Here is a 13,608-nt window from a genome sequence, read left to right on the forward strand (position 1 = left end):
ATATAGTATTCCCTCTGTTCCTAAATGTTTGCCCATAGCCCCATACTCATATTGTGCTTATTTAAGTTTAGTTGGGTAGAATTAATAAGAGTGAAAAAATTATAAGACCTAAGTGAAAAAATTATAAGACCTAAGTCAATTTTGTGAGTAGGAGTACTACTGATACTGAGAATGTCTAGTAGTACTATTTTACTACTTAGTACTCTCAAATTTGACATTAAATTGCCACTGGTAGACATTTGCCAATGTCGATGTTAGGACAACCTTCTAGTCATAACTCAAGGAGGGGCTCATCAACAGTCTTATTCAAACAGCTCTGGCAAGTTCAAATGCTCAAATACCAAAAACACGCAGCAATGAACATTCCAAATCTCCAATAAGCATAACCTATGCTGAGGAGACCTCTTGTTTCACTTGAAATTCCTGTAAACATCTATTACAAAGTGAAAGCAAAATTTTCATACAAGCACAGAGATTATTCTGTCAATGCAGTTGTGTTGATACGTTGAGCTGACTTCATCAAAATTCTAAGCATTGCATATTATTATCATACAAGGCACTTATGTAAATAGCCTACATACTATGGAAACTTTAAAAAAGAGAATAAAATACGACAAATACTACAACCACGAGCAATTTGATACAAAAATGGCTAACATCCTGGTATAAAATCAGAAAAGGCTCGAAGGTGTTAATGAAGTGCAATCTCAAGCATTTGCAACCAACTGCTCATGATCTGAATGCGAGCTTCCATATCCAGAGCCTCCACCATCTGACTCACCATCCTTGGGATCTGATGTTGCCTCAGGAGTCGATGAACTACCATACAAACGTCTTCTGAATTCCCTTCGAGCAGTCTTTTCATCTAGTTTCATTTCCTTGAAGCTTTGTTCAAACTTCGCTTCATCTTCCGGGGAGAAGAAAGAAACCTCCTCTTTCCCAAGCGCTTCGTACATCTTCTCAATTTTGGCTTTCCAGAGGAGGCCCATCTCCGTGTCCATTTTATGATATGGCGTCTTCAATAAGTACTCGTCAATCCCCCCAGCTTTGTCAATGCAGCGTAGAGCATGTGTGGTCACATGTACACGAATGTGGCGGTCCAAAATGTAGCTGAAGAGTCGTTTTTCTTGCACATTAGGCTTCCAAGTTCTCCGTGACCTATTATTCCAAAAATAAAACATTAATTATGATCATATGGTCAGAGTGCTCGCACAATGTAAGCAAAGAAGAAATCCCATAAACTACAAATATTCTGAACATATCTTGAACATGATTTGTATGATACATTTAGCAACAAAAACATTTAGAAATGAATGTATCGGAATCAATGAGTATATATATATATATATATATATATATATATATATATATACACACACAATTCTCAATCAAGGCCCAAGTATAACATGTCTATCCTTACTTATAAATTCAAGAAAAAAAAACACACATAACAAAGTTATCAGTCTATTAAATGAAACTAAACTCATTAACAATAGATTATCTCAGGCGGATAAACTAACCGATACAATTAGATAGTTCCATAAGGTTCCGATCTGAGGTAGCCAAAATATTATGGCATATTAACGTTAGATTATCTCAGGCAGATAAACTACCCCTTCAATTAGATAGTTTCCGAAGGTTCCGATCTGAGGTGGCCAAAATATTATGGCATTTTGTTTTCCTTAATTTCAATATACTGACCTGGCATTTGAATTTTTTCACTTAAGTGCTCTGCAGTCAATTCAATTAAAAGCTCCATTTGAGCAACTCTCTTTCTTGTAGGTTCTTGTTTCAATTGTTAATGTTTCTCCGGTTCAAAGCAATATTAAAGTTTTGTTTTTTACTTTTATGTGTGATATATTAGTTGAGGCTTTTCCCCTTTTATCAGATATTAGGACACAAACAAAGAGAAAATCAATGGGAGAAAACCGACTTTTGAGGTTTTTCCCCTCTTATCATGTAAATGGATCTCTTAACAGGGTTGACAACATGGCACTAAAGCGGAATAGAAAATGTAACATCAGGACAACAAATGGATCTCATGAGAAACACAGGGAGCCACAAGAGAGAAAGTCAACACTCAGGGAACCAAAAGTTAAAATTATACTAACATTTATAGACCCCGGTCAAGGAAGATATACAACAACTACAACAACAAAGCCTTAGTCCCAAAATGATTTTGCGTCAGCTAACATAAATCGTCATAAGGAACGATCTAAAAAGGAAAGAGAGCATAGCAAGGAAATCGATTGAATAAAAGTTGAGCAAGAAAAAAAAAATGTAAAGTGAAACAGAACTCTTTTTTATTCTTGGTACTCTTTTTTTAAATTCTTGGTACTCTTCTAAACCTATCTTAAATTTTACTTGGATGTTCTTTCTTTTATCACTTCATACACCTTTTTTCAAACTTTTTCCAACGTAGTCCTTTTTTTGTTTGTCAAATGGAAGGCTTTGTTGTTGCTGCTGTTGTAAAGTGAGAAACAGAAAGAGTACACAAATAAATTTTTTGAAAGTTTTAAAGAGTGATAGGTAAGGGGGTAGAAAGTCTGGGGGGGGGGGGGGGGGCAACATTAGAGAAAAAACATAAAAGGTTGGAGATAAACACATAAAGGTTTGAGAACAACATACCCAAAAAAAAAAACAAAAAAAAAAGAAACCAAAATACCCAATTACCCACACAAACCTCCTATACATCCCACCAGACTTTACCCATACCTCAGAACACTCCATTAAGTAAAATTATGCAAATAGACACAAGAATTCTAGCAATTTGATCTCATTGAACTTAAAAAAATAAATAATAACTTAGTACGATATCTTTTTTTTTTTTTAAATTTTTTTTTTTGGGAAATTAATCAAGAATAAGCCGATCTTTGCGCGGTTCACTTAAAATATGTCAACCTAAAGGGTATTTTCTCTAAAGATGTCAAAATGACCTTCAACCTACCAAACATGTCTTTTTTTTTATAAATTATGAAAAAACAAAAAATTTAATTATTTTTTAAGGAAAAACCCAGCCCCCCAACCCCAGCAGGCCAGCGCACGGATCACCTCCCCCACCCTTCTACCCTCCCACAGTACCACCGCCAGCCTTCCCCCAACGTTGACCCAACCGTCCCTTGCCGCTGATTGAGACCAACTCACACTGAAACCCACCTCGAATCCCCACCCTAACAACTAAAAGATCACCATATTTACCCGAAACCCACCTCTAACCATCAAAGCCACCCCTAACCACTGAAAACCTACCCAACACCCACCCAGAAAAAAAATAACAAAAAATAAATAAAAACCACCCTACACTTATAATTGTTAAGAAAAAAAAAAAAAATAGAGTAGAGATGGCAGTGGGAGGAAAGATAGAGAAAGTGATTGGCAATGGGTGGGGCTGACAGTGGTGGCAGGCAAACGAGGGACAAGTGATGTGGTTGGCTGTTCTACTGGGGAGGGGAATTTTCTTTTTAAAAAAATTTATATTAAATAAATTGAAAAAAATTAATTTTTATTCAAATTTTAAATTAATAAAACAATAATATTATGACACGTGGCATACTAAACTTAAACAACCGGTTACCCCCTAAACTAATAGGTCATGACTCATTTTAAGAAAAAATATCCTATAAAGGTAGACTTATTTTGACAAATTTTCCTTATATTTCATGGTAACCTTTGTGTATGCTCCATTTGGTGAAAATAAAAAATAAAAAAATTCCAATAAAACCAACTAACTTTCAGCTTGAGAATATTTTTAAAAGTACAAAAGACCTTGATATATACACAGCCACCACCACATTCTCCTTGAAGGCTTGCACTTGGGCAGGATGCTTCTTCCATAGCAGCCCCCCCCCCCCCCCCTTTTTTTCCTTGGCAGGGTCACTTCTTCCTCACAACCCCCTTCCCCAAACCTTATCACTTGCTCTTTCATTCAAGTTCTCTTTTCTAAGTTTTTTTAATATCTGATTCGGCATTAAATACAAGTCTCGTCTTTTATGGATTTTCATTGTTGAAATGAAGTTTTTTCCCAATCACTTTTCAGTTTATTTTGACTGTTGCCACGCCTTTACCATGGCTTATGTGGTATCATTTGGACTTCAGAGGCATTTCCGGGTGATTTTGGAATAATTTTGAGTATTTTTGAAGCTTTTTGGGCTTATTTTTTTTAGTAGAGTGGGTCTTAATTTTTTACGTCTGAACAAGAGGATATCATAATTTACTGGCACCAATCTATTCCATGAATCAATCAATCACCCATAAAGGAAGCTTCGAGTCTTTTGCCTAAATTATCATTACAGTGCATTAAGTTTCTTGCTATGCTGCAGGTTAAGAGGGCTATGGAAAGAAGGTAGTTTGGCCGGCAGGTAAAAGAGTGAAGGAACGGGCAGCAGTAGCAGAGGTAAGATGGGTAAGGGTGTAGAATAACAAGGGGTTATTTGGTACCATAAAAGAAAATTACACTTTGTCTGCCATATAGAAAGTGTAAATTAGAGGATCACCATGTAGAAAAATAAATATTAAGTGGTTATTTTTTACTTTATTTCATCATTAGTAACTACCGAGCTCTTACAAAGTATTCCCTTGAGAACTTTTTGAACCATCTCCAATCTAAATTAAACTCAATTCAAGTGGGTATAGAATGTGCTACATTCAAATCCTGAATTCACTAGTATAATATATCTCCAATGAGTCCATTCCATAATATAAGGTAAAAATGCTCACAAAAGTCAAATTTTGGCCATAAATTTCTCACACGTTGACAAAATTACAATACCATTAGTTTCACATTAAAATGTTCAGTAATATATTTGAGAAAATATAATACCCAAAGTTCAACCTCAAAATATGTTGATGCTTTATATAGGTTGGGAAAAAAAATGAAAAGTACTCTTCAAAAATGAGTATCTCTGTGGACATTTTGAAATGGTGCCTATGACTAGAATATCTGGATAAGGAATTTGTTTCCAAATGATAAACTAAGGTTCCCTGTAATAACACAAGTTTGGTTCTGAAACCAACATCCCAATTTCATTCAAATCTCCAGAGGAACAAGAGCATTATGCATACACCTATTCTATAAACTTCTGTAGAAGTCTCTACATATATTCAGTCCACAAATCAGAAAAGATATGCATAAACAAATAGACACTATGACTCAACTGTAAACTATAGAGAAATTATTATATCTAACTTTTCTAAAATCATCTGAGCTTAATTTGTCTTAAACTGTCTTCAAAAAAAAAAAAAATGTCTGAAACTGAAATTAATTTATGTGTATGCGATTTTGTTCAAAACTATCTTGATGAACTTATTATGTCTAATCTTATATGTACTTATATTGAATAAACTTGTGAGAATTTATTTGCCTGAAATAAATTAAAATTAGTTAAAATAAGATGAAGCCAACAAATCCTAAGCCATGCAAGATTTTTCAGCTATTAAGGTAATTTGTTTCCTTGTAAAGTTACATGTCAACCACATGGTATATACATCATCAACCAAACTTTGAGTGATATAAGCATATAACATGCAAAACCTTAACACCCAATGACTTTTCTTTTACCTCCGGTACCCAAGTGGCTACACGACACCCTAACTTAGGTATAGAAACATTTCAATTTGACCAAAAGCAATGCGATTTTTTTGTAAATTGAAAGAGTAACACTACACTTATCTGTATAGTGAGGATCACATAGCAGACACTAAATAGAGCAACATAACATACACTAAAAGAAGTGATAGCTAAACATTTCCATTGTCCGACATGCAAAAATACAAAGTCGAATAACAAACCACAATTATAATATGCAAATTTGAAGCAGGGAGAGAGGAATTAGAAATCATACTTATTGCCTCCATCTTCACTAACTTGGTTGCCATACTGAATATGGCGACCAGCAAAAAGCCCTCGCTTAGCACGACCCATGACCACCTTATTATTCGGTATGTTCTTACTTAGAGCTTCTTTAACACCCCTCGTAATGTTATCTTCACCGACTTTCTTCAGTATCCTTTTCATTGTTTCCTTTGACCGAAACGCCATTTTTCTCTCACAAATCAGTCTGAGGTTCAAGAAAATAACCACAACAAAATTCAGCTCCCAAAACAATAAAAAGCTAGAATAATTTATCCATTTTATAAATAGAATGATATAGAAAACAGCTATGATTAAGAAATTATGAGAGTATGATATTAATAAATGACACAAGCACAAACATCAAAAAATTATATTAAAGGGTTGTAATTTCATAGTTCAATCCTAACATTAAAAAAAGGTTGTGCGATACATTAGCAACCAAATTTGAGTCGAAAATTTACATAAAATTAGGGATATTTGATCCAATAATCAAATTAAGCTCATAATTTTCTGGTTATGATGGTTTCATAATCTTAGAATTTAGAGCCAATAGTTCAGATTTTTGAACCATACACTTAATTAAATTCGAATAGATCAAAGATAAACCCTAAATTGTTAAATTGATATGATGAAAACAAAAACAAACAACTTACCTCAGAAGCTACTTCAATGGGGGATACAAGTATTAGATTCAACGGAGAACGTGAAGTGCGCTTCAATGGAGAACGTTGAGTGCGCTTCAATGGAGAATTTTGAGACAGAGGTAGGATTGGAGTAGCGCGGCTCAGCCCAGCAATTTGCTGCGGTTAATTTGCCCATCAAAGGGGTAAAATGGTAAATTCGAATGGCTTGAAACCTTTTTTTTTTTTTTTTTTTTTTTAAAAAAAAAAAGGTAAGAAGAAAAAAATTAGGAAACTCTCCTCACCAGGGGAATCCCTAATGTGTCAGTTTCAAGTATAGAAGCTAAACTAGAGCTAGTACAATCATTAATTAACATGGGATATGTTACTTGGTGGCCTACATTAGCTATCCAATTTGCTGCTCGGTTTGCCTCTCTATACACGTGTCTGATGCTCCAATTGTTGAATTTTGTCAAAAAAAATGCGAGAGTCTTCAATGGTGTTTTGGATTTGCCAAGGGGTGGACCACTTACCTATTATTTCATTGACAATAAGTAAGTTGTCACCTTCAATTTCGATGTTTCTAACATAATGTCTTTGTGAAGAGAAGTTGCCTCTGCGACGAATGCCTAGGTTGAAGGTCTCTGCTGAGGCTAGGGCACCTTTGAAATCCCTAATGATGACGCCCGCTGCTAACTTGTTTCAGACCGACCCATCAAAATTAAGTTTGTAAAAATTTGGAGGAAGGGGTTCCCACGCGACTAGAATAGAGGAAGGGTGATGATGATGCTTCCTCTCCTGGTAAGGGAGAGAAGAAAGGTGGGATCTCGCGATAGGAGATCCCGAAGAGTAAAAGGTATCGATAAGGCTTCTTTGATTCCACTCATTGAACGCAAAAAGCGCTCTGTGGTAAATTCTCGTAGGATCAAAATTATCACTTTGGAAGATAATATCATTCCGTTCTTTCCAAATACTCCAAAGTAAGAAAATAAATTTCTGTTGGGTGGTTGGGTATTTCTTAAGGTAATATAGGGCATCGAATAAATCTTGTACGGGAAGGGAGCAGTTGAACCAAGCAAAGGTAAGAGGATGAAGCCAAAAGGAGGAAGATTTGTCACAACTTAAAAACAAATGGTTCATGGATTCCGCTTGTTGGTCACACAGGGTGCATACGTTGCTTGGAATAATTTTTCGTCTAAATAGAGTATCACGTACACTAAGGCTATTGTGAAAGATTTTCCAAAAGAAGATTAATAGTTTCGGAGGAATGTCCATTTTCCATATCCAACGATGTGGCCAAGAAGGGTCGTATGGATCTAAATTATGAGCTAGCCAATTAGCAAATTTTATTGAAAAATTTCCAGAGGGGGTCGGACCCCAAACGGGCTTATCTTCAATAGAGGTTGATGGGAGAGGAATCCCTAAAATTTGTGCCACTATATCTTCAGGTAGAAAAGATGCTAATTTTAGTCTATTCCAATGACAATTTGGCAGAATAAATTCTTCAACTTTTGTATCTAAATTTAGATTGTGGTAATCTAGCTCTAAGATTTCAATGAGACATTTGTTTGAAATCCAATTGTCTAGCCAAGAAAGATTATTTTTACCGTTTCCTACTTTCCAACGAGTTCCTTTACGAAGGATTTCCCTTTGAGCTAAAAAATATTTCTAGATGAAGGAGTCTTTAGGACTGGGTTCGTAGTCGAAAAAAGACGAATTTCCAAATATTTAGCTTTCACAATTTTTACCCACAAGTTATCCCGGTCGGAGAGCACTTTCCAACCTAGTTTAAAGCTTTATTTAAAGGTAGAGTTTTGCGGAGCCGTAAGCCACCCGCAGATTTAGGCTTACAAATAGTGTTCCAAGAGATAAGGGGGAAAGAATTTTTTTCCTTTTGTTGTCTCCAAAAGAAATTTCTACAGAGAGCATCAAATTTGGCCGCAATGTCAGTTGGGAGGAGGGAGGAGCATATATAAGAGGGGAGGGCTTCAAGGTTACTTTGAATTAGAGTGTGCCGACCAGCTTTAGAAAGGAAGTTGGCTCCCATTGATTGATTCTCCGTTTAGTTTTTTGAAGAAGATTTAAGAAGTCTCTTTTGAGAGAGTGATAGGAACTAAAGAAGATCCCTAGGTAACGACCTAGGGTATCCTTTGGAGTCATGTTAAAATGGATGGCCAAGCTAGAGCGCCTAGACAAGGGAATGCACTTTGAAAAAACAATCGACGATTTATAAAAATTTATAAGTTGGCCCGAAAGATTATAGAAGTTGTCAAGAATAAGTTTTAAATTTTTACAAGCTGTTGGAGTGGCTTTACAAAAAACAAGATTGTCATCGGCGAACAATAAGCAAGGGATATTAAAAGATCTAGGGGAGATTTTGAATCCTATTCCTGATTTTCGGTTAGTACTTTCAATGGAAAGTTTCCTAGTTAAGATTTTCATACAAATAATGAACAGGTAAGGAGAAAGAGGATCACCTTGTCGTAAACCTCTAGAGGGTCTAAACCATTCAGTTGTCTCACCATTAACTTTAATGGAGTATGAAACTTTCGTGACACATTCCTTGATCCACAGTATCCATTGATCAGGGAATCCAAACGCCTTTAAACAAGACCATAAGAAGTCTCATTCAATCCTATCATAAGCCTTTTTCATATCCATTTTCAAAGCACACCAACCTATTTTGTATTTTGATTTTTGGAACACATTAAGGACGGACCTCCTAAACAATGAGGAGATTGTCATGGATAGATCGATTTGAAGTGAAAGAATTTTGCAGCGGACTGATGACATGTTGTATAATTGGGCTAGACGATTCACCATAATCTTAGAAATTGCTTTATATAAAGAATTAACAAGACTTATTGGCCGAAATTGATTTGGAGTTTCTGGAATTTTCACTTTAGGAATCAAAGTAATAATAGTATGATTTATCGATGGAGGCAGGTGGCCATGAGAGAAGAAACTCTAAATAGCTAAAGTGATGTATTTTTCTAATATTGACCAATAAGCTTGAAAGAATTTAGCCCCAAAACCATCGGAACCCAGAGCCTTATCTGGGTTCATATCCAAAAATGCATTTTTTTATCTCCTCATGTGATACAGGGGCTATAAGCTCCTGACGATCATTATCCGATAAACAGCTATCAACAAACAAAAGGTCAAAATCTCTTGGGGAAGAGAAATTAGATCTGAATCTTGGTTGAAAAGATTGTAGAAGCAAGTTTCTAATATCCGAAGGAGACTCTTCCCAAGAATCGTTATTATTTTTTAGTCTATAAATAGTGGTGAGAGCAATTTTTTTCTTCATCTTATTATGGAAAAATCTAGTATTCCGATCTCCCTTAGTTCGCCAATTTTTACGACCTAAGGTGCCACATTTGCGTTGCCCAAAGAGAAGTTTTTCCTGTTGGCAAATCATTCGGTTAATATGACTAACCAAAATAGGATTGAAAGGTTGGGTTCGTAAAGATTCTTCTAGGTTTTTTATACGTTCCTCATTTCTTAAAAGCTAGTTATTATTATTACTAAAATTTCACTTCGACCATAACTTGAGTTCAAAAATGATTCGTTGCATCTTATTATGGATTCAATAAAACCGAGTACCTTGAATATTAGAGGGCCATATCTTCCGAACAATAGAGTGAGACTTCTGTTTTAAAGTCCAAAAATTTTGGAATCTAAAAGGTCGGGGACCTGATCGGTAGTGGGTAATATTAGAGTAAAAAATGAGGGGAGCATGATCGGATACAGTAAATGTACCGTAGGAAGCATTACTATCTGGAAATAAATGCAGAAAACTTCTACTACTATTTGCCCGATCCAAACGTTCGTATATTACACTACTAGCATGGTATTATTTTTTCCAAGAGAAAGCATTTTGCAAACATGGGATATCTAAAGCATTGGTATTCTCAAGTAAATTTGGAAGTCTACGCAATTGTTGAGGGGTAAAAGGGCGACCACCAATTTTATCACTATAATCCAACATCTCATTAAAATCACCTAACACCAGCCATGGTAGGTTAATATTTCTACAAAAAGTAGTTAAATAATCCTAAAATAAACCTTTTTCTTCCTCTTGAGCAAGGCAATAGACCCCTGTGATAACAATTTCTTTTTTAAGAGGTTTGTAATTAACAAGTGAGTACACCTATCATTTAAATCTGAACTTTTGACAGAAATGTTAGAATTATCCCAACAAATCCATATACCTCCACAATGATTGGAGGGTTCAATTACCATCTTATTATCGAAGTGGAGAGCATTAAGGATTTTTTTGCTATTAACGACATTTGTCATAGTTTCTAAGATGATTAGTAGGTCAGGATTATATTTATATTTAGCATGTAATAGTTCCGCAAGAGCTTCGGGATTTTTCCCTCCTCCAATATTCCAACTTAGGAATTTCATTAAGTAATAAAAATAAGAAGTAAATGTGACATTGTCACCATGTCATTGCGAGTGGGGAACACTCGGTTCCATTGGGGCTGAAAAAGACCCGTCCAGCTAAAAGTTCACAAATTACATAAAAATAATTTGGACATATTCCAGAAAATACCTCGATCATAAGATAAACTTAAACATTCGTAGCGAGTGGAAAACACTCGGTTCCTTAAGGATCTTGAAAGTCCATTCAAGATCACAATATATTGTAAAAAAAGAAAATCAAAAGGAGTAATATTGCAAACTACAAAAAGAAACCTTGAAAAAAGAATCAGAGAAAAAAGAGGTTTTTCAAGCAATCCAAAAAGTGTAACTAATGATCCCCTTGTTTCCCTTCTTAACATCAAGTAAGGTTCCTGGTATACGCTAACCACAGAAGGAATAGATAAATAAATATTCATGCAGAAACAACGAACAATAATTAAAAAAATCAGCAACAGTCCAAATAAAGGGACCAGAAGCAACTAATACAGGATCGTAAAAAATAGCCAGAATTATATTATCTGAAGCATAACACAACAAGACCATAACAGAGGAAAATAAAGCCTGCATGCTTTCCATAAGGAAGCTAACCTGAGTATAGAAGATATAATGCAAGGAAAATAGAATACTGGAGGGTGAGAAATAGTAGGTTAGTACAACAAGCAGCCAACAAAAGTACAAAGAAAACAACATATTAATTAGTCCATTAGCATGTAGTGATTACAAAAGTAAGGAGTATTACAAAATAAACCCACAAACATAAGATTACTCCTTAAAAGGTGCCATATAAAAACTAAAAGTAAAAATAAAGCAAACTAAATAAAAACAACTGAATCTTAGACAAAAGATATGGCACACTACATAGGGAAAACTAATCATGGATAGTACGCAAAATTAGGGGAGCTTGAGTCTCTCTTTTCCCTTCTCCTCTGCTTGAGACCATCAGAATTACTAGAGTTAAACATCTCAGCATCCAGATTAATGTTGGGATCATGATGAATCACACCCAACGCACTTAGAAAAGTATCATCCAGATCATCTGTATCCATGTTTAAACCAGAGGGGTCCCCTAACTCGATCATTACCGATAGAAGGGTTAAGAGTGATAGTATCAACCGACATTACTTGATAATTACCAAGGGTAGCAAAAGCATTGGACACAAGAACAACAACAAATTCATGGATATCATTAATGGTGGAAGAATGAACAACAGTATGAATAGGAGAAAAACGCTCAGCAGCACCAGCATTAAGCTTTGTAGGAGTAGAAATAGTAGTCGAACAAGGAACATGTTTGTAGAAAGATCTCTTTCTCCCTCTGAATCTCTCCCCATGATTGTAGGTCTACCCCTACGCTCAGGTTTGACTCTAACCCAATCCAAACCAGCAGAAGAAGGTTGAGCATAGTTGGACTCTAAGTTATTAGTTGAGCAACCACAAGGTCAATGCATGGTTTAGGTTTTCTAGGGCAAGAACTTAGGGTATGATCTTTTTTCCACACAAAGGACACACCTCATGCACACCCTCACTAGATAAATAAAAAACAATAGAATCCTCCTCATTTCTCATAGTAATGGTACAAGGCAAGGTTTTGAGATGTTAATATTGATCCAAGCTCTAGAAAACTAAGGCTTATCCTTATTTTGCAAGGTGTAGTTATCTAGCATAATCAGGGTCCCAATGCAAGAGGTGAGAGAAGCAATATGATCCATAGACCAATATTTGTTAGGAAGGAAAGAGATTTTAATTCATTGATCAACATGGGTAAGTTCAATAGAAAAAGGCCTAAAATTAGGTTTCCAAGGAGTGAGAACAAGATTAAGGCCTTGAACAAACCAGGGTCTACGATTCCAGTTATCATCTCTATCCATAGGATTGGAGATGAACTTGATAATAAGCAACCCATTTGCTAGATATCTAATAGACACCTCACCATGGATAAACTCTCAGTCCCTTTTAAGCCTAGATATGATAGCAGATGAAGGAACAAACTCACCCTAAATTTTAGCAAACAAGACTGTAGCCCTCAGCTCAGACTTAGTGGTTTCAGATAGAGGAGGGGCTTGAACATCTACATTGGCGTGAATTGGATCTAGAATTGATGAAGAAGGACATGCACTGACTGAATGTGAGGGAGGGGTAGGATGAGCATCACCGTCACTTCCCAAAGGGAGTTCTAGTTCAGCAATTGGGATTGAACTGGTTCTACTCGAATGATTATTTATAGGGGTAATTCCACACTTAGAAGGTCTAGATTGGGTAGGAGGAAGGGAAGACAAAGCATGCATGCTTGTAAGAGCAGATGCATAACTAGGAGGAGGGGGAATATCAAACATTAAGAGTAAAAACATACAAATACTATAGTAGCACAGGTAAGAGACAAGAGAATTAAAAAGATTGCAAGAGAATGAGTTGTGAATATTCAGAGGGGATAAAAGGGGGTATATAAAGTGCAGAAAAACGTTTCCCCAAGTAAAGACATAATAAAAAAAATTAACCACCAAAGAACATGAAACTCCGATAGCAGAAGTATCTAACAAGCACAATCACTCAAGCTGACAATATCGAGGGTGAGGGGAGGCCACACAAGAATACGAAAGGAATTTGGACATAACACCCAGCATAATAAATAACATAGAAAATAACAATTATCCCAATAACCAATAAATCAAATTGGAAATTAGAAGGCTAAACGACTTCCCCTGATTG

The 13,608-nt window shown here is 35.7% G+C and overlaps 1 protein-coding gene across 1 annotated transcript; it reads right to left on the reverse strand.

Annotated features, from left to right (window-relative positions):
- Positions 1-440: 440 nt before the first annotated feature.
- Positions 441-6,663, reverse strand: LOC145641760 (uncharacterized). Its single transcript, XM_081692701.1, has 3 exons — positions 6,505-6,663; positions 5,841-6,056; positions 441-1,158 (listed from the first exon to the last, which is right to left on the reverse strand). The coding sequence occupies exons 2-3, from the start codon at positions 6,035-6,037 to the stop codon at positions 708-710; spliced, it is 648 nt and encodes a 215-aa protein (XP_081548827.1). The 5' UTR covers positions 6,038-6,056; positions 6,505-6,663; the 3' UTR covers positions 441-707.
- Between the last annotated feature and the right edge of the window lie 6,945 nt (positions 6,664-13,608).

The sequence above is a fragment of the Chenopodium album genome, chromosome 8 (genome assembly GCF_948465745.1).
Source record: "Chenopodium album chromosome 8, dcCheAlbu1.1, whole genome shotgun sequence".
Taxonomy (NCBI): Eukaryota; Viridiplantae; Streptophyta; class Magnoliopsida; order Caryophyllales; family Amaranthaceae; genus Chenopodium; species Chenopodium album.